This window comes from Camelus ferus, chromosome 3, assembly GCF_009834535.1.
Source record: "Camelus ferus isolate YT-003-E chromosome 3, BCGSAC_Cfer_1.0, whole genome shotgun sequence".
In the NCBI taxonomy this organism is placed as follows: domain Eukaryota; kingdom Metazoa; phylum Chordata; class Mammalia; order Artiodactyla; family Camelidae; genus Camelus; species Camelus ferus.
In genome coordinates this window covers 65,704,062-65,723,654 of record NC_045698.1, presented here as the reverse complement: position 1 = coordinate 65,723,654, position 19,593 = coordinate 65,704,062, and the positions used below count along the sequence as shown (strand labels likewise).

Sequence of the window (19,593 nt, the reverse complement as noted above, 5' to 3'; positions counted from 1 at the left end):
TGACAAATAGCCAACTTTTCTTTTTTCATTTACAACCTATGCTTTTGTTTCAAGCAACAATTTAATTGTAGTTATACAAAAAAAAAATTGTCCCTAAAAACATGCAAAATTGTGGTAAGAGTGACACTGCAGGCCATCACTGTCGATGGGAGGGGAACTGTGTAAGGAATTCAGGTCAGGTTTAAGAGAGAGGACCCTTCCGAAGCATTTTTGCTTTCATTTATTCATGTGATCTTTTATAAGGATTTTAAAGAGAGCGCTTTGTCAAGTAAGGCCATATTTCTGTAATTTGTATATACAATATACCAGTATTAACTATATAATTTGTAACTATGGCATGAGGTTGGGCAGATGGAAAAAGGGGAAAAAAAGGAATCTTTTAAGAATATTATGGTAGTAAAGATAAGTATGACAGATAACCTCCATGCCCTTTAAATAAGTCATTAGCTCCAGTTCCAAAGTAGATGTGGACAGTGTTCCCTCTGATTTTTGAAAGTGGTGAGAAGATGATCTTGCCAAATGAAGGAAACTACTCAGTAAGTGCCAGTATCCTGTGATTCTGGCAGCTTAGAGAAAACATCAGCCAGGCTGTCATTTCACCACTGATGCTTACCATCTCCTGAAGCACACGTGTTCTTTGTTCAGAGAAGTTTGCTGTGGATGAGACTTAGGGTGGAACAGGCAAACCCAGAGTCCAGAAGAGTATAGTGTCTCTTCCCTGCACTGACAAGGGAGGCAGTATCTTCACATGGAGAGACCCAGAGACACAAACCAACCTCCAGCACAGTGTTTCTAGAATGATTTGACCTTAATTACAACCATATATTAGAAAGGGAAAATTTTAAATAATCATACAAATGTTGTGCCATGTACTTTCAAAATGTCTGAGAGTTAGGAAATTTCCCTTTATAAAATATTTTTAATATCTTGGGTAATTGGATTCTTCAGTGATTTTCCTTATTCTGATTTTAGGTTAAATCTGTGACTATTGCTGAAGGACTCATAGAAGACCATTTTGATGTCACTGTGAAGATGAGCACCTACCTGGTGGCCTTCATTGTCTCAGATTTTAAGTCTGTCAGCAAGATGACCAAGAGTGGAGTCAAGGTGAAACTGTGATTGTCACACAGAGTGACCAGCTTGTCCTGGTCTGCCTGGGACTGTCCTGGTTCTAAAATTCGAAATTCCACATCCTGCAAACCCCCTCAGTCTTGGGCAAACCGGTTGGTTGTCATCCTTTTGTCACAGATGCTCATATTTACCATGGGGCTCTAATGACAAAAGCGTGGTGAGGCTTGGTCTGGCCTGGGTCATGGTCCCGCTCCACCACTAACTGGCTTTCTGCTCCCTTTGGCCCTGCTTCCTTTGGAAGTTAGCTTCTACTTCTTTAAAATGTGTAAGTTGAACTGGATCCGACAGTGGTTTCTAAGGTTGCTTCTGTCTATGTAACTTTCTGCAGTTTGGAAGTGAACGTCACTGCCTATCTGAACAGGGGATTTCTAGCCCCGGAAAGGAAGTAAGACAGAGCAGTTGGCTTGGAGTGTTAAATGGCTTTGGGGAAGGTATTTGGGCCAGGGAATGCTGGAGTATTAGAGGAAAAGATAGTTTCAAGGAGCACTTGTCACATGTCTGGGTAGCATGGCGTAGCGAACAACCTACATATCTGTATGCTGTGGCTCTGAATGTAAATAAGGTTTTTGGAGAGGAGGGGCAGGTCACTTTATTTGGTAATACCTCATTTATTTGTGCACCAGCAGAATAAGTCACCGAGGCCTGAATAGTTAGTTAGGGTTTCTCCACTGAATTGCCTTCTTTCTATAGGACTGAGGTTGTTTTATCCTTCTGGTGATGCCTCTGCTTACCTGGGGATTTGAAACTGTTGCTTGAGACTTGGATGTAGGGAGCAGTCTCAGTTCAGCAGTGAAAATATCAGCAGAAACACCCAACTGTTGATTTGCTTACTTTTGTGAATCCTTCATGAATGGTTACTTTTATGTGTCTTCCATACTGTGATCCTGTGTTTTATAATAAGAATATATATTTGGTCTTCATCCCTGATTCTGGCACAGAGCTCCTAAAATTCTTAGAATTTCCTAAGTGTGGAGAGCTATGAAGGTGTCTTTTGTTATGTTAATGAACGACAGTTGGAAAACTCCTAGGTAACCTAAAGGTGGGGGCTGGTTGATAGGGAACCAACCATGTGATTGGAGGGTTGGGACTTTTAGTCCCACCCCTGTGACCTCCAGCTGGAGATTGAATTCAGTTACCAATGGTCAATTATTTAATCAAATAGCCTGTGTAATGATGCCTCTATTCTGTGAGCTTCTGGGTTGGCGAACCAGTGGAGTTGCTGGAAGAGCAGCTTGGTAGGAGAGGGCATGGAAGCTCGGCACCCTGCCCCTGTACCTTGTCCTAATGCATCTCCTCTGTGTGGCTGTTCCTGAGTTATACTTGTTTTTAAGCTAGTAAGTAAAATGTTGCCCTGAGTTCTGTGAGCCATTCTAGTAAACTAATCAAGCCCAAGGAGAGGGTCTTTGTAACCTCTAATTGATGGCTGCTAAGTCAGAAGCACAAGTGATAACCTGGACTTGTGATTGGTGTCTGAAGTAGGGGTAGGGAACAGCCTTGTAGGACTGAATCCTTAACCAGTGGAATATGATGCTATCTCCAGGTAGTGTCAGAATCAAATTGAATTGTAGAATACCCAGCTGGTGTGGGAGAACAGCTTGATGATGTGAGGAAATCCCCACATACACCCACATTGGAATTGGATCCCCAGATCTCTTTTATGTACCGGTGTTTTTAGTCCTTTTATTTCTTTAAACATATTAAACACACATTTTATATTGTGTCTAGTAATTGGCATATTTGAAGTCTTTGTGTATCTGGTTCTGTAGTTTGTTGTTTCTGCTGGCTCTTGCTCATGATGTCTTATTCCTTTGTGTATGTTGTGAATTGTATCTGTAAACTTATTACCTGAGTTGAAGGGCTTAATTGTGTCTATAAACATTTATTACCTGAGTTGAAGGTAGATTCTTCTAGAGAGCATTTGTATTTGTTCCTGTCAGGTGACTGGAAGCATTTACCAGCCTTGGGATTATTGGCTTCAGACTTTTGGACCGCCTGGTTATTGTGAGTTCAGCTGCTAAATGGCTTGAAGGTTTGCCTTTGGCCACAGATTCTGTGAGGAGATTCTCCCATTCTTCCCTATACAGTACCACTGGTTTGAATAAGGCATTCTTTTCCTTGCAGTCTCCTTGAGGAAGAGGGTGATTATTTTGATTTTACCCTTACTGGAAGGGCTTGGTCTTTTGGGGTCCAGCTTTATGCAGCAGTACATCTCCTATTAGGCTTCCCACCTTAGGCAGGCTCTGGACTTCGTTTTGAATCCCCTGAGTTCTTCAACACTGTGAAAACCTAAGCTCAAGGCCGTCGATACTGGGCTACTGTTCTTAGGGCAAAAGCCGGCTGTGGTGCTCTGTTGACTTCTCGGGGCCCTACTGTCATTTTACTTTTAGCAACTAAGTCTTCTTTACTCTTTCACTACCTCATGTAAACATTTAAAAAGACATTTGTGCATTTGTTATCCAGCATTTGTTGTGGTTTTCAGAAGGGGAATTAATTGGCAACAGTCAGCATTAATACAATTGTCTTCTTTAATATTGGCAACTGTATCCCACAATATGAAACTGTTAATGCCAGTCTTCTAGAGGAGCCACTATGGCATTTGGGTAACTTTCTTGTGTGTTTCTCTTCAGGTTTCCGTGTATGCTGTTCCAGACAAAATAAATCAGGCAGATTATGCACTGGATGCTGCTAGTGACTCTTCTAGAATTTTATGAGGATTATTTCAGCATTCCATATCCCTTACCCAAACAAGGTAGAGATTTCGCACAGATGTTACAAATTGGGCATTTGATAACCCCAGCAGATAACATCCTCCTAACTGGCATCTCGAGTCAGCTCAGCAGCGCCTCAAGTCGTAAAAACCCTGGCAGATGTCAGCCGTCGTGTTGATCCTTCTCACCCGTGATCTCTACAGTAAATTCTAACAATAGTAGAAGCAGATCATGATACAGTTCCAGAGCCACACGGCGTGGGGATACTTTTACCTTCTGACTTTAAATATGAACACAACTATATTAATGGGCAGATAGCAAAGGACTGAGGCTGCATATTTTTCATTACTGGCACACATTTGTTAGGAACATAGAGTCCTCAGTAAATGTTTTGAATAAGTTCATTGACATAGTATAAGAAAACCTGCATTTCCTTACTTAAATGAGCCCTTAAAACTATTGTGGGTTTGAGTTTTGAGGTGTATGGGAATTTTGGGCATTCAAAGTCCAGTGGATTATTGAGGCAAGTTGTTAAAATTGTTCAGTCCCCATTCACCTTGTAAGAGAGTTCGAAATGGGAGTCAGAGGTGTGAGACCCAAGCCTGACTTTGTCACACAGCAGCAAAGTAACTCTGAGTCACTGAGCCCTTTCTCTGCATTGTGAAAGAGTCTTCCAGTCTGGAATCCATGATTCTATGTGGGCTAAACTTAGCTTTTCTTTGATCCCTACACCTATTCTGAAAGTGTGTTTGGGCAATGCGTAGCTTAATATTGGTGGTATATTTTTGTTTCCTTCCCAAGATCTTGCTGCTATTCCTGACTTTCAGTCTGGTGCTATGGAAAACTGGGGACTGACAACATACAGGGAATCATCATTACTGTTTGATGCTGAGAAGTCTTCTGCATCAAGTAAGCTTGGCATCACGATGACGGTGTCCCATGAACTTGCCCACCAGGTATATAAGCTCAGTCACACTTTCAAAAAAAGTATAAACTAAATCTATATTGCTTTTCTGCAGTATTGATTTTTACACTATTTTTTCCCAGAGGAAAAATGATTTCTTAAAAGCATGAGGTACTATGTTTTATAATGCATACTGAAAGGTTTTTCTTTTTGTTTTGAAAAATATTGGTTGTATAAATAACATTCATATACTAACATTACACATATAAAATACATTTCTTTATAAATGTCTTATGTTTATGTCTGTGTAGATAATCTAGTTTCCATGGAAATGTGTGAATAATCTGAGTAAGGTTTTTCTTTCAGTGGTTCGGGAACCTTGTCACTATGGAATGGTGGAATGATCTTTGGCTAAATGAGGGATTTGCCAAGTTTATGGAGTTCGTTTCTGTCAGTGTGACTCATCCAGAACTGAAAGTTGTAAGAAATATTTACTAATTTTTTTACATTTTAGGTTCATCTGTGGTGTTGTTTAATGTAGGGAAAAATCTATTGATGTTTGATTATAAAATTCTTAAGATTGATAACCTCCCTGGGAGTTTAAATATGAATCAGGTTCCCAAAATGCTTGTGAACTTTAAAGATACATCACAAAGGCTTATTTCCGAACTCCATTGCTTATTTCCAAGTCTATGATTGTTATGAAGTCAGTATTAAATTTTGTCCTCCCTTAGTATCAAAGAAATAGAAATAATGACAGCCTGTCTGTTCCATCTCACATCCCCAACTGGCAGGGTGCTGACTGAGAAGTATTAGGTACAGATTGCTATTATTTCAGTAGGATCCTACTTGCCAGTTCAGATGAGTTATGTTTAAGATAACTGCACATTTGATTGTATAAGAACTGAGGCTTATGGATCACAAACTTAATGCTTTGGAACCTCTATATGTTTATTTTAAAAATCATTTAACTTGTGAAAAATCACATGCAGTAAAATTAAAAAGAAACTTTACATGAAAAAAATCCTTTATCTTATTAAAATATCCCATTTGTACATACTCATTTCCCATTTTTGTCTTCCTGTGCACATAATTTATATGTAGTTATAATGTATATATAATTATTACACTGCAATGGATCATAAATATTTTTATGTTTATACATGTTCTTAATAAAAATGATTATGCATATTATTCTTTGGGGTAATATGCCCTAATCAGATCATTGCAGGGATTTGTTATTATTTTTTTTCTTTCACTACGTGGTTTTAAAGCTAAATTTCTTTGAAATCACTATATATTTTTAGTTTCTTGTTTTGGCACTGTTCGGCTGTAGGCATAATGGTTTTGTTGTTAATAGGAAATTTTCTTTATTCTAAGGTGATAAGTATTTAAGAAAAAAATTTTAAGTATTGATCTAAAATTATTGTTTCTTGGCTGTTCTTTATAAGAGAGTAATTCTATTTTATTTTGTAAACTATTAATACAAGATAGGTGGGGCCAGAAATTTGAAATATAAACCTATTACCACAAGTCGTACCTTCTTCATTTTGTATTTTTCATCTAAATGTAAATCTTGGTGATGCTGGGGTTTTTTTTATGTCTCAATAGGAGGATTATTTCCTTGGTAAGTGTTTTGATGTGATGGAGGTAGATGCATTAAATTCCTCACACCCTGTGTCCACACCTGTGGAGAATCCTGCTCAGATTCGGGAGATGTTTGATGACGTTTCATATGAAAAGGTAAAAATGGATTGTAAGGGTACAGTTTGGACACTAAAGTTAAATAGTGCAGTGGAGAGGTTATAGACAGCGTTGTGGGGGTCTTTTTCTCTATAAGGAGCAACCCAGATTGAATGCCATCTCCTGACCCATGCTGGCCAGAGTTAATTGTTTTAGACCTCACCTGAAGTTCGGCTTAAAATCCCAAAGATGACATTGTGGTCAGTTCTTCATTTACTGTCAGAAGTTGAAAATTTGTGGTCTACAGAGATTTTTTTATCATTCAATAAATAGGTATTAATTGAGCATCAACTTTTGTACCAGGCAGAAATTTCTGCCCTTATGTACCTTAGCTTTTGGTGTCTTCAGAAATGGTTTGTACTGTTGAACTGCACAGTACTGTCCTGTCCAATGTGTTTAATAAAAGAATTGGGACTTGTTGCCAATATTTAATAATTGGGAGATTTTATATGCAAATCCAGATTTCTAGCTTCTCTTGGAGGAAAAAAGGATTGTGGTCATACAGAGCCTATATTTCCCCAGGCAGTGTAGACTAGAGCTAAGTCATGGCTCTTTTATGAGATCAGGGTCCTGTTTTTTGACTGTCCCTTCCATTCCCAGTTGTTTCTGTTGTCTTCACCAAGGCAGAGAATGTGTCATTTATCATTAGGCTTGGCTGTTGTTTTATGTGTAGCAAACAGAAGTATTTCTTCTTTGGATGTTTCCGTCAATAGTGCTGGGGAGTTTAAAAACAGACATAAAACAGACATATACACAGACACATAGGTCAATGGAACAGAACAGAGCTCAGAAATAAACCCACACATATATGGTTAATTGATGACAAAGCAATCAATAATGTACAATGGGGAACAGTCTATTAAATAAATGGGCATTTAGTTTTCTCAACAGCACACGCAAAAGAATGAAACTACCACTGTCTTACATCACTCACAAAACTAACTCAAAATGGCTTAAAGACTTAAAGGTGAGATTGGAGACTGTAAAATTCCTAGAAGTAAAACATAGGGAAAAAGGTCCTTGGCAATGATTTTTTGTAGTTGACACCAGAAACAGAAGAATGTAGATAGACAACAAAAGCGAAAATTAGCCAGTGGAACTACATCAAACTAAAAAATTTCTGCACAACAAAAGAAACAGTAAAATGAAAAGGTAACTTACTGAAAGGGAGAACTTATTTGCAAATCATATATCTGACAAGGCACAATATATAAAGAGTTCATACAACTCAATTACCAAAGGGAAAAGAAACCCCACCAATCTGATTTTAAAAATGAGCAGAAGAACTGAATAGGAACTTTTCTGAAAACATACCAGTGGCCAACAGTTGTATGGTAAGGTGCTTAATTAACATCATTAATCATTGGAGAAATGTAAATAAAAATATGAGACATCACCTCACACCTGTTAGAGTGGCTATCATCAAAAGACAAATAGCAAGTGTTGGCAAGGATGTGGAGCAAAGGGAACCCTCATGCACTGTGTTGGGAATGTAAATTGGTGCAGCTACTATGGAAAAATATTTTTTAAAAAAACAGAGCTCTGTGACCCTACCATTCCCTAGAGCCAGAGCCAGAGACAGACTACCTCTACCTTGAAGGAACCTAAGGAATTCTCCCAGAAAAGAGATTTTGAGTTTTATCTTTAAAGTTGAATTGGGACTTTTCAGGAATGAAAGAAAATAGGAAGGACTTTCTAGCAAGAGGGAATCATGATTTCTTAGGAAAAGATGACTTAAAAGAGGGTGGTATATTGAGAAAGAAGGAGGGAGGAAGGGGGAAGCGAGAAAGTCCTTGGTGGTTAGAAAGTTGTATAAAAAGTGCAGAGGATTTGAAAAGAGACATGCACCTCAGTGTTTATAGAAGCACTATTTACAATAGCTAAGACATGTAAACAACCTAAACTGTCCATGGACAGATGACTGGATAAAGACATTGTGGTATATTTATACAATGGAATACTACTCAGCCATAAAAAAGAATAAAATAATACCATTTGCAGCAACATGGATGTAACTGGAGATTGCCATTCTAAGTGAAGTAAGTCAGAAAGAGAAACAAATACACCATATGGTATCACTTACATGTGAAATTTTAAAAAATGACAACTTATTTACAAAACAGAAACAGAATCACAGACATAAAAAAACAAACTTATGGTTACCAAGGGGAAAGGGAGTGTGGAGGGATAAATTGGGAGTTTGAGATTTGCAGATACTAACTACTCTATATAAAATGGATAAACAATAAGCTTATGCTGTATAGCATAGGAAACTATATTCAATATCTTATAGTAACCTATAATCAAAAAGAATAGGAAAATGAATATATGAATGTATATGTATGACTGAACTGTTATGCTGTACACCAGAAATTGACTCAGCATTGTAAACTGACTATGCTTCAATAAAACAAAAAGTGCAGGGGAAAATGAAGGACATATAAGGACGTTTTTCTTACCCTTGGACTACTTCCCTCATTTGTGTCACCTGTCCACTGGAGGCATTTGAGTTTGTGGCCCATGACCTACAAGAATGGGAGTGGAGGGCAGAAGATCTCTCACCCCGGGTGCAGAGTATCTAGTTCTCCTGCTCCCTTTCTCATTGCTCCTCTTGCCCTCCTGGTCCTTGTGCTCAAGGCGGCCTGGGCTCCACCCTTCCTCACGTGGTGGTTCTCACCTCTGCTTCCACCCCGCCCCACTCTTGCCCCAGCGTGGCAGTGGGAAAGCCACATGGCGGTTTGGGGTCCAGTGTTGAGTCTACCATTGTCCACTCACCTGTGAGTAATGGAAGCTGGCAGATGTTGAACTTGCCCCGTGGGGAGGCTTGGTTACTGATAGAAAGTAACAGTCCCAGTGGACCAAAGGCCTCAACAATCATGGTCCAGCTCCTGCCTGGACAGGCCCAGGCTTAGCCCACTTTCTCTAATGGTTCCACATGTTGCCAGACATTAAAAATGTTACTGTGGTTGCATTTTAAAGAGTTACTCCAAAATAGTGTGACAGTAGATTAGATGGCGACCAAACCAGAGCTAACACTTCTATTGTCTTTTCAGGGTGCTTGTATTCTGAATATGCTCAGGGATTATCTTAGTGCTGATGCATTTAAAAGTGGTATTGTAAAGTATCTGCAGAAGTATAGCTATAAAAACACAAAAAACGAGGACCTGTGGAATAGCATGGCGACTGTGAGTATGTTTCTGTGTATTTCTTCGTTTGGGATGGACGGGCTTATTATCTTACTTTGTTTTTGTTCTGAGCGCATGAATTCCTCTGAGAAGAATCATGAGCGTTTTCTACAGAATTAAGTGATGTGTTTATTTTTGGTTTTTAGATTTGCCCTACAGATGGTACACAAAGGATGGATGGCTTTTGTTCTAGAGGTGAACATTCGTCTTCATCTGCAGTAAGTTTTCACATCTGTCCGTGTTACCCCCGAGCACATTCTTTTACTCCATTTTCTCTGAAGGACAGCTCTCCACCAAAGGGTCTGAGGTCCCTGATTTTATCGTCCTCCCTCTAGATAAGACTGCATTTAAACCATACCAGACTGACAGCCTTCTACAATTTTTCTTAAAAACTATCTGCCCAAGGGAGTTGAGTAACCTCTTCGGTAACACATCTCACTGATACTCATTTCTTCAGCTTGACTCTCTGTAAAGCAGTGGATTTATGGCATGTTTCTCTGGTAGACTAGGACTCTGTCCATCACGCTGTGTCGATCATTTCCATAGCTCTTCCTTTGTTGAGCACTTGCTGTGTGTCAGGCACGTATGAAGCACTGATGTGTGTTCTCTGCTCTACTCTTCACATTAAGCCTGTCAACGGGTACTGTTATCCCTGTTTTTACAGATGGGAATATGAAATCTATAAGCACGTGATTAGTGAGTTGTAGAGTGGGGATTTGAATTGAGATCTAACTCATGCCTTTAACTGCTAAGCTATAAAGAATTCATAGCAGCTGAATCACAAAACAGTCTATTTATCTAGACTTATGGAGTATTTTCACAGGCAGCTGAGGGTGATTCTGGAGATGCAGCAGAATTTTATCCAACGTATTTTTATTTTCTTGGGTTTTTTTTCACTTTTAGAGATGACTTTAGTCAGTAGTTTCTAGATGTGCCTTCTGGAGTATTTTATCCTTTAATTAGCTTTTAAATATTACTTATTTTGACGGAGGTACTGGGGATTGACCCCAGGACCTTCTGCATTCTAAGCATGCACACTACCACTGAGCAATGCCCCTGCTGCGGAAGTGTAGGCTCTTGATGGAGCATGTTTTCCTCACCTTACATGTCTGAAAGCCAGCATCATTATGTAGGTGTTGAACACCTGGCCACTTTCCGTCCCTTCTCTACCTTCATTCATTCACGTGCCTGCTTTGTACCTGGTGCCAAGCCCGAGGTCTGCCCAGGAGAACCAGGTGTGGTACCTGTTCTCAAGACATACACATGTACAGGAGGAGAGTGAAAAGTAAACAATTGATGCTCTAATGGATGTGCCAGTTGCTGGAGACAGCGGGGGAAGGGAGCAGGGCAGGGGCTGGGAGCACAGCAAGGGACGAGGAAGAACTGTGGAGGAGGTGGTCAACCAGTAGCAGCTCTGCGCGTGCAAGCTTGGTTCTCTCTTAAAGTTGGGTGCAGGTGAGTCACGCACCTGCCTTTTTCTTATAAACCAGCACTGGCGACAGGAGGGCCTTGATGTGAAAACCATGATGAACACCTGGACACTGCAGAAGGGCTTTCCCCTGATAACCATCGCAGTGAGAGGGAGGAACGTCCACATGAAGCAGGAGCACTACGTGAAGGGACTGGATGATGCCCCGGAAACTGGGTAACCTTCACAGAGAGAAACTCGTTTCGTTGTCTATGTAACATCTGCCTTGTAGGATGAAACCTTGTTTTGGAAATAGTGCCCTTACCTTTATTGCTAAAATATTTTAACCAAATCTGTGTGTCCTATGAAGCTGACTTATATTCCACTATCTTCCCAAAAGGGTGAAGGTGATATGATCTTAGCATTCACGTGGTTTGTAATTAGATATGATGGTAATTTCCAGTTAATGGCTTGACATCAGCTGCCATTAGTAACTGCCACTAAATTACATTAGTGCCTGATTTTCAGGTTGGAGCTAAGGTGATTTCTGGGAATTACCAGAGACTCAGTTCTATCCTTTGGAAGTCTGAGTTAGATCCTGCCTGTTTGTCAGCTTAGCACTATAGAGGACATTCCTGGAAATGAAACACTGCAACTTGTTTGCCCTCGGATGGACAGTATTTAAATTTTTTTATTTTGAAATAATTTCAGACTTCTGGAGAAATTAAAAGAGTGCAGAGAATTCCCATATATTCTTTACCCAGATATATGAGTTCACTCTTTACCATATTTGCTTTATCCCACTCTGTATAACCGAAAATATCAAACAGTTCTGAAAAATACACTCTATCTATGTCTATTTCTCTCTATGTATATATATGTGTGTGTGTATAAAACTGTTTGAGGTTAAGTTGGAGACATGATTCCTCTTAACTCTGAAATACTTCAGTGTGGTATTTCCTAAAAAAATAAGAACATTCATTTACATAACCACAGTACCTTTATCAAAATAATGAAATGAGCTTGATATAATACTATCATCAAATCTATAAACCTTTTCAACTTTCCCTAATGGTCCTAATATTTCTTAGCAAAAGAAAAAAGTCTGGTTCAGGATTTCCTATAGGATCACATTGTATTACATGTTACATACATATCTTTAGTTCTTTTTTTCAGAAACAGTCCCTAAGTCTTTGTTTCTTTGGCATCGTTGAAGAGCACAGGCTAGTTATTTTATAGACTGTCCTTTAATTTGGGTTTTCTGCTGTTTCTTCATGATCAGGTTCAGCTTATGCTTCCTTGGCAGGAATTCCACAGAAGGGGTGTTGTGTTCTGAGGAGACAGGCTCTGCGGATTTGTGCCATTACTAGTGGTCACATTGTCAAAGTTAGGCCCCCTGAGACCCATCGGGCAATCACTGCTAAGGCTGTCAGGGCTCACTGGAGCCCAGGGTCTTACCTCTATTCAAGGAGTCCTAGAAGAATGAGCAGTGCCAGAGCTGGCAACTCCTAGAAAGCTGGAAAACAGGCTGGGGATGTTTTGAGCTCCTGAGTATAGCAGATTTGGTACCATCCTTCCTTAAACTAGCCAGTGCCCAGCACATGGTAGGTGATTTAATAACTGCTTGTTGAGTTGAATCAGTGAATGAACAATCTGTCCTCTCTTCTAGGTACCTGTGGCATGTTCCATTGACATTCATTACCAGCAAATCAGACTCAGTCCAAAGATTTTTGCTGAAGACAAAAACAGGTAATTTATTTTGGAAATAACTAGCTTGTTTCAAGAAGGAACTGTAGAAATGTGTAGGATTTAGATAATAAGTTTCTTTTGCTATTTATCTTAGATAAAAGGTTTGAAAATACTGTCTGGTTGCAAAAAAGAAGGCCAGCATCTTGCCAGATAGAGATTAAGGCGGTTGAGTCATGTAATGCTAAGGAGGAGTGGTGCTTGTGAAAACCCCCCTTCCTTTGTTAGCGTTGCTGGGTTATATCATATGTATGGCTTGAACCATGGCTGCATTCTTCTCGTGGATTTATAAATCTCACAAAATTGGTGTCTCAAACTAGTATTGGCTCTTGTCTGTTTGGATGCTGTTGCCTAGTTTCTGAGAGGAATGCGTTCAACAGGAAACTCATTTCAGTATTTAAATTGTTCAGTGTTAAACTTGCCTTTCGTTTCCTCGTCCAGTCTCTGATCAGAAAACATTAGACCAGTCGAGAGAGAGAATGGAGCTATGATTTATTTTCTTTGCTCTAGATGTGCTCATCCTTCCAGAAGAGGTGGAATGGATCAAATTTAATGTGGGAATGAATGGCTATTACATCGTGCATTATGAGGATGATGGATGGGATTCTCTGACTGGCCTTTTAAAAGGAACACACACGGCAATCAGCAGTAACGATCGGGCCAGTCTCATTAACAATGCATTTCAGCTTGTCAGGTAATACAGGCTCTCACAGCCTTGGTTTATTTCTGAAAGCTGCTGTTACCATTCAAATCCTTGATTTCTCAAGATGAAAATGATCGATTGCTAGTAAGTTGAAGGGTGTTTTCTCCTAACAGCTCAAAATTGCTTTTAGCCTTATGCATAACCTCTTGTCTGTGTCTGCTGAATAAGGTAAAAGAAGGAACCTGTATTGTAATCTTTTTCATTAACAGCTTAGATCAGACTGAGGCGGAAGTGTAGAACAATAGGAGACCAGCATCCTGGAGAAGCCCCTTGCCTGGTCCCTAATGCCTAGTCCTGCAGCTTTTTCTGGCCCTGCTGTAACAGATCAGATTCCTCCCCTGCTGGGCCTCTAACAGCCCGGAAGCCTTCTTAGAAGACCAAGTAGCCCATGCCGAAGTTTTTGGCGTTACATTACATTTGGTAAATGAGGGATAGCCCCTGCTCACCCCCACCCCACCCAAAGTCGATACCTGAACTTCACAGCATCTTTATGGAATACAGCTCATAGAATGTGGCCTAACCAGATGACCTGTGAGTGTCACTCCTTTTTGCCCCATAACATGTGTTTTCAGGAAATGTCCCCCAAGCCTAAAACTCAAACTTCTTCAATATTTACAGAACTGAAGTCTAAGGGGAATAACCCAGGTCAGAGGGAACACATAATTCTCATGCTCCATGTCCCTCTACTCGAAAGGTTGAGTTCTTCCTTTTCTGGGACTCTCGAGGTTACAGAAAGCCATGGGGGATAAAGATAGGGGTTGCTTACCTAGCCGTTCCTGCCTGCCTAAATACATTCCCTTGCATAGCCTATTACTGCTTAAATTTTAGGGGGCTTTGTGTTTACTTACATGCGCATATACCCTACCACCAAGGCTTTTAATACGAACCCTGTATAGTGAGTGAAGAGTTTATGTCTACATTCAGTTTCTTTTTGAAATGGAGACGAGGATGTGTTGACTCCTGGGACTCATACTTTGGACTAAGAGGCGGTCCCTGATGAGTCGTCCTGAAGGCTCTTTGATCAAATTCCCCATCTTACTCTAGAAGTTCAGCACACAGTGCGATGTTTCACAGAGGGACAGATGCTGACATACTTCCATCTCGTCTTAGCCACGAGTTAACCCTAGCTCTGTTGTTTGAGAGAGTTCCTTCACCATGTAAACACACTGGATGTTCTATTGTCTGTGACAGGAAAGATAGTAATCTCAAGGTCATTATTTATAAGAGAGTGTTTATATCTGATTGAATATTTTGCTAGGAGATTGTTAAAATATCTTTTGAAACAAATAGTTGATTTCCTTTTAAACTGTTAACCCTGGCATCTTTTGACTAGCATTGGAAAGGTATCAATTGAAAAAGCCTTGGATTTAACCCTGTACTTGAAACGTGAAACTGAAATTATGCCGGTGTTCCAAGGTATGAATGAGCTGATACCTATGTATAAGTTAATGGAGAAGAGAGATATGGATGAAGTGGAAACGCAATTCAAGGTAAAAGCCTGAAATAAATTGAATGGTTAGATAACTGGTTTGCTTTTGTGTGGGTGCAGAGAAGAGTTCTTACCACTGTGTATATTATATACTTATGTCTTGATATATATTAAAGAAAAGTAAATCAAAATTACCTCAGTATTTGGGTTGACGAGCAAACACTTTGGTTTTATTTTGGCACTGAAACTAGGCACGGCACCGTTAGGTTCTGTACTTAATTTTCATGGATTTGTTACTCCCTTCCTTTGGCTAATCCTTAATTTCATTTTAGTTCTGTATTGTGATGGTGGCTATTAAGATTTTCTGGGACTCGGGTACTTGAGGAAGAGGCACAGAATTATTCTGGCAAAATGTCATGAATTCTTGTTACATAATTTGCTCTCCAAATTAAGTCACATCAACTGTCTCTTTTAGTTCGTTTTAAAAAGTGGCAGTTCATCCTGATTTTGAGTAGATAAGGATGTATTTATAAAAAAGATGGCTAGGCACATTCTGAAATCGTTCATCATTCTTGCATTGGGCCTCTTTCATAATGAGGTAAACAGAACTGCCAGGTTTTGAAAATAAGAGTTGGATTAAGCTTTACAAAGAATCCCCATTACCTGGGGTGTAAACCACATCATGTAAACCACAAGATGACCCGAGACCGTACTGGTGACACGTGTGGCTTTCCTGCAGGCCTTTCTCATCAGGCTACTGAGGGACCTCATTGATAAGCAGACGTGGACGGACGAGGGCTCCGTCTCAGAGCGACTGCTGCGGAGTCAGCTGCTCCTCCTGGCCTGCGTGCGCAAGTATCAGCCCTGCGTGCAGAGGGCAGAAGCCTATTTCAAAGAATGGAAGGAAGCCAATGGAAACTTGAGGTCTGTTTTTACCGAACAACCAGACTGTTATGTAAAGGGTATCTTTTCTGTTTTCCATCATCAGTGCATGGGGAGAAAAAACAGGTATAGACAAGTCCCTCCCACTGCCTCTTCTGGGAAAATATATATAGTTTTAAAGATTTATCTATTTTTCTTTCAATTTTCTGTTTTAAGAAATGCTAGAAGGGAATTTCTTTGCACAAAAGTCAAATAACCAGACGGTTAGGATGGGATTATAATAATAGCTGTTTTATAGCCAAGGAGACAAAACCGTATCAGAACTGAGACAGCTGTACTGGACAGGAACAGAGGCAGGGCCTCTCGAGTCCCTGACGAGGAGGGAGGGGAGTTGGGGAAGCTATTTGGTAGTTGCTAACACTATCTAAGCCAAGTAGGATCTTCCTGTGTCTGGAAATTGATTCTTGATAACTTAAGTCCTTTTGGGGCTTAAATCCCATCCAGAAAATATTAACTAACAATTGTATATGCTCCCATTTAAAGAAGTACTATAAACAGTGGTCCTGTTGGATTCCTGACTTTTATTCATGGACTGCATCTTGAGTCTAGTTTGAATTTTTTCTTTCGGCTTTAAAAGGGACCACCTATTGAGTCACCCGACATCATTCAAGTACGTTAGATACGTAGGTATTTATAGAAGTGGCATTTCACATTATATTTTTGGGAAGGCTACTTAAAATCTCTTTTCAGTTACTTTCTCTTGCCTCTTTCATAAAATGTAACTGAAGGAAAGAGGTTTTTTCTGTTTATATTTCCAAGCATGCTTCTCTGATCATGGGCCCAGTTTATCATTTCATAATTGGCCACTGTTGTGCATCCAGACACATTTCCTTCATCTCAGACTCTCACCTGGGGTGTTCTTTTCCACAGCCTGCCCAATGATGTGACCTTGGCCGTGTTTGCTGTGGGGGCCCAGAACCCTGAAGGATGGGACTTTCTTTATAGTAAATATCAGTCATCATTGTCCAGTACCGAGAAAAACCAAATTGAATTTGCTCTCTGTATTAGTCAAAATAAAGAAAAGCTTCAGTGGTGAGTAATTCATTCATGTTCATGTAGCTAAGAGGAATTAAATGAGATCAGATCCTTCTGGCATTTATTTTTGGTCTTGGCCAGGAACTGCCTTTTTTTTTTTGCTAGGAACATTTATGCAAGAGGACACACATTTAACGAGTATGGTAAATAACTAGGGAGCAGCGAGTGTTAGGAAAAATATTTAAAGGAGTATATATTTGTGTATCTTTGAAATAACACGTTTAGAAATACACAGGAGAGATACCTGTCTTAGCTACTCTTCTGAGCAAATGAGAGGATATGGGAATGGGTGTTGTAAACATTGTATTGATGTTAGTTTTTCTTATTATGTAGCTATAGTGAGCTTCTGAGGGCTCTGATACCTAATTATCTTTTTGGTCTTCATTATTGGCAGGTTGGCTTTTTCCTTTCACATATTATTTTACTAAAATTGTTCATTACTTTTTCAGGGCCTATTCATTGCTGACATTTCTTCTCTTAATTATTCTAGGCTACTAGAGCAAAGTTTTAAGGGAGATGTAATAAAAACTCAAGAGTTTCCAGATATTCTTAGAGCTATTGGCAGAAACCCGGTGGGATATCCATTGGCCTGGAAGTTTCTGAGGGAAAATTGGAATAATCTTGTACAAAAGTAAGTAGTGCCAAAAACTGTGCCATGACTGGGAAAATTCCTGAAGCTGGCTAAGAGTGGAAACTTACAGGGATTTTTTTTTTTTTTTTGACTGAAGATAGGAGTAACAGGTACTTGAAATATCCTTAGAAAATATGAAACTGTAATTTAATACTAACTAATGCATCTGAATAGTCAGGTTTTTCATTCCATCAGGAATACTCTCTTCCTGCACCCGGTGACCTGTTTGAAGCCTTCCTCTGCACAGTTCAGCCGTGTCTTCTGTTCACTACTTCTGCTCGGTACATCTGCTTCTGTCAAACTCTGCAGCACTTACTACTTCTGTGATTGTATTTTGGGTACCTAATCTTCTGTTCACTGGCTGGTGTGCTTATATTTACAACTAGACCTTAATCCATTGGATCACATCTTTTTCATGCCCTAACTAGTTTTGTGTTAATTGCTATGACATACAGGAGGCGCTTAAAAATACATGTCGAATGAACAGATATGTCATGATGCATTCTGACAATTTCTGTTTCTAGGTTTGAACTTGGCTCGAGTTCCATAGCCTCCATGGTTGTGGGAACAACAAACCAATTCTCCACGAGAGCACGGCTTGAAGAGGTAAAAAAATAAAAAGCTTTCTTTTTAAACTTAAGTGACAATTAGCTAATAAATTATCTAGTAAATATGAGATAGATAAAATACTTTAAGGATACAGTGAGTTAGCAATGGATTTTGTCACTTAGTAAATGTTCTTTTTGGATGTATGTTCTTCTTGGATGTGTGTTTTGTTCAGTGTGGTGTTTGGGGCATGAGCAAATATCCATTACACGTAAACTGCTGGAAACTGCTTCTTCCCACACACATTAAGAAGTCTTAGCTCTGCCACTAAAAATGTTAGGGCTTAAAAAACTACTGTAGACATTTATTCCCTGTTTAGGGTGTTAACAGTGATCTTTATATAGATGGCTGAAGTGATCACCTAGTTATTTTGAAAGAGGCAGATCTGGAAACAAGACCTATTCAGGTTCATGATTTCCTATGTGTGTACCAACTACTTTCAGAAGGAACTTTGGGCAAATTATAAGGTCCATGTATAAAATAATGTTAAAGAACAAAAAGCCTCATGATGTTCAGAAAGTGGTAATTGTATGAGTGATTTATGTTGAGGATAATTTATTGCAGTTGCACCCCAAATTTACCACAGCTCTCCATCAGCCAAAGAAAAATGAGAAAACAGTATGAGTTATTTTCATTGTCAGTTAAGAGAAAACCATGGACCACAGAAGTTTTCCACAAAAGCTGACTTTTCTCTTGGTCTTAAACTTGGAGTTTGATGTATGGGTAATTTTGTTGTGGTGGCTTTTTCTGTAATGTTTTTTAAAGTTAAGTTGTAGAACAAATTGACGTGATTTTAAAAATATGTTGCATTTAGATAAAAGTTGAGAGCCTGTTAACTTTTTTAGGAATAGTTCCACTGTGTAGTCTGGTTACACCATGATCTAGCTTGATATAGGGAGAGTGCTTTGAAAATGCAGAAGCGATGTCACGACCCTTATCTTTTGTCCAGTTTTTTAGTAGCATCATCCAAACGTGTAAACTTAACTTGCACATAATAATTCAAGTTTGAACTCTAGTGGGGTCTACAGCAGAGATATTCTGTGTGATGACTGCAGAGCCATGTGTAGGCTGTGACCAGATACACAGCTGTCCATAGACCAGATCTGTAGCAACAAAACATTTCATTCATTGACTTGTTCATTCATTTTTCTCATTAATTCATTCAAGGCATATTACATATTCTATAGCAGACATATTATTTTATAGCAGCGGTGGTTTTAGGTTTCAGGGCTATGATGATGAAATAGGACAGACAAAGCCTCTGCCCTCAGAGCTTAAATTCTCCTGGGGGAATCAATTACAGACAGCTCAACCTGTGTCAGGTAGTCACATGCTCTGAAGGCAAGGTAGGAGGGAGAGCGACTTGGTAAGGGATGGTGCTGTGTTCTGTGGGCTGATGCGCAGATGTTGGCCAGATACTGA

General features: G+C 39.5%; 1 protein-coding gene across 1 annotated transcript in view; it reads left to right on the top strand.

Annotated features, from left to right (window-relative positions):
• The window catches only part of ERAP1 (endoplasmic reticulum aminopeptidase 1), a 101,563-nt gene that overhangs the window by 78,322 nt on the left and 3,648 nt on the right, over window positions 1–19,593 (top strand). The window contains 16 exon segments of the mRNA XM_014567495.2: window positions 973–1,107; window positions 3,759–3,818; window positions 3,820–3,880; window positions 4,641–4,795; window positions 5,110–5,223; window positions 6,355–6,486; window positions 9,540–9,671; window positions 9,818–9,889; window positions 11,162–11,316; window positions 12,749–12,828; window positions 13,336–13,519; window positions 14,862–15,018; window positions 15,697–15,881; window positions 16,770–16,931; window positions 17,425–17,565; window positions 18,090–18,171. Of these exon segments, the coding sequence (XP_014422981.2) occupies window positions 973–1,107; window positions 3,759–3,818; window positions 3,820–3,880; window positions 4,641–4,795; window positions 5,110–5,223; window positions 6,355–6,486; window positions 9,540–9,671; window positions 9,818–9,889; window positions 11,162–11,316; window positions 12,749–12,828; window positions 13,336–13,519; window positions 14,862–15,018; window positions 15,697–15,881; window positions 16,770–16,931; window positions 17,425–17,565; window positions 18,090–18,171 (2,007 nt within the window).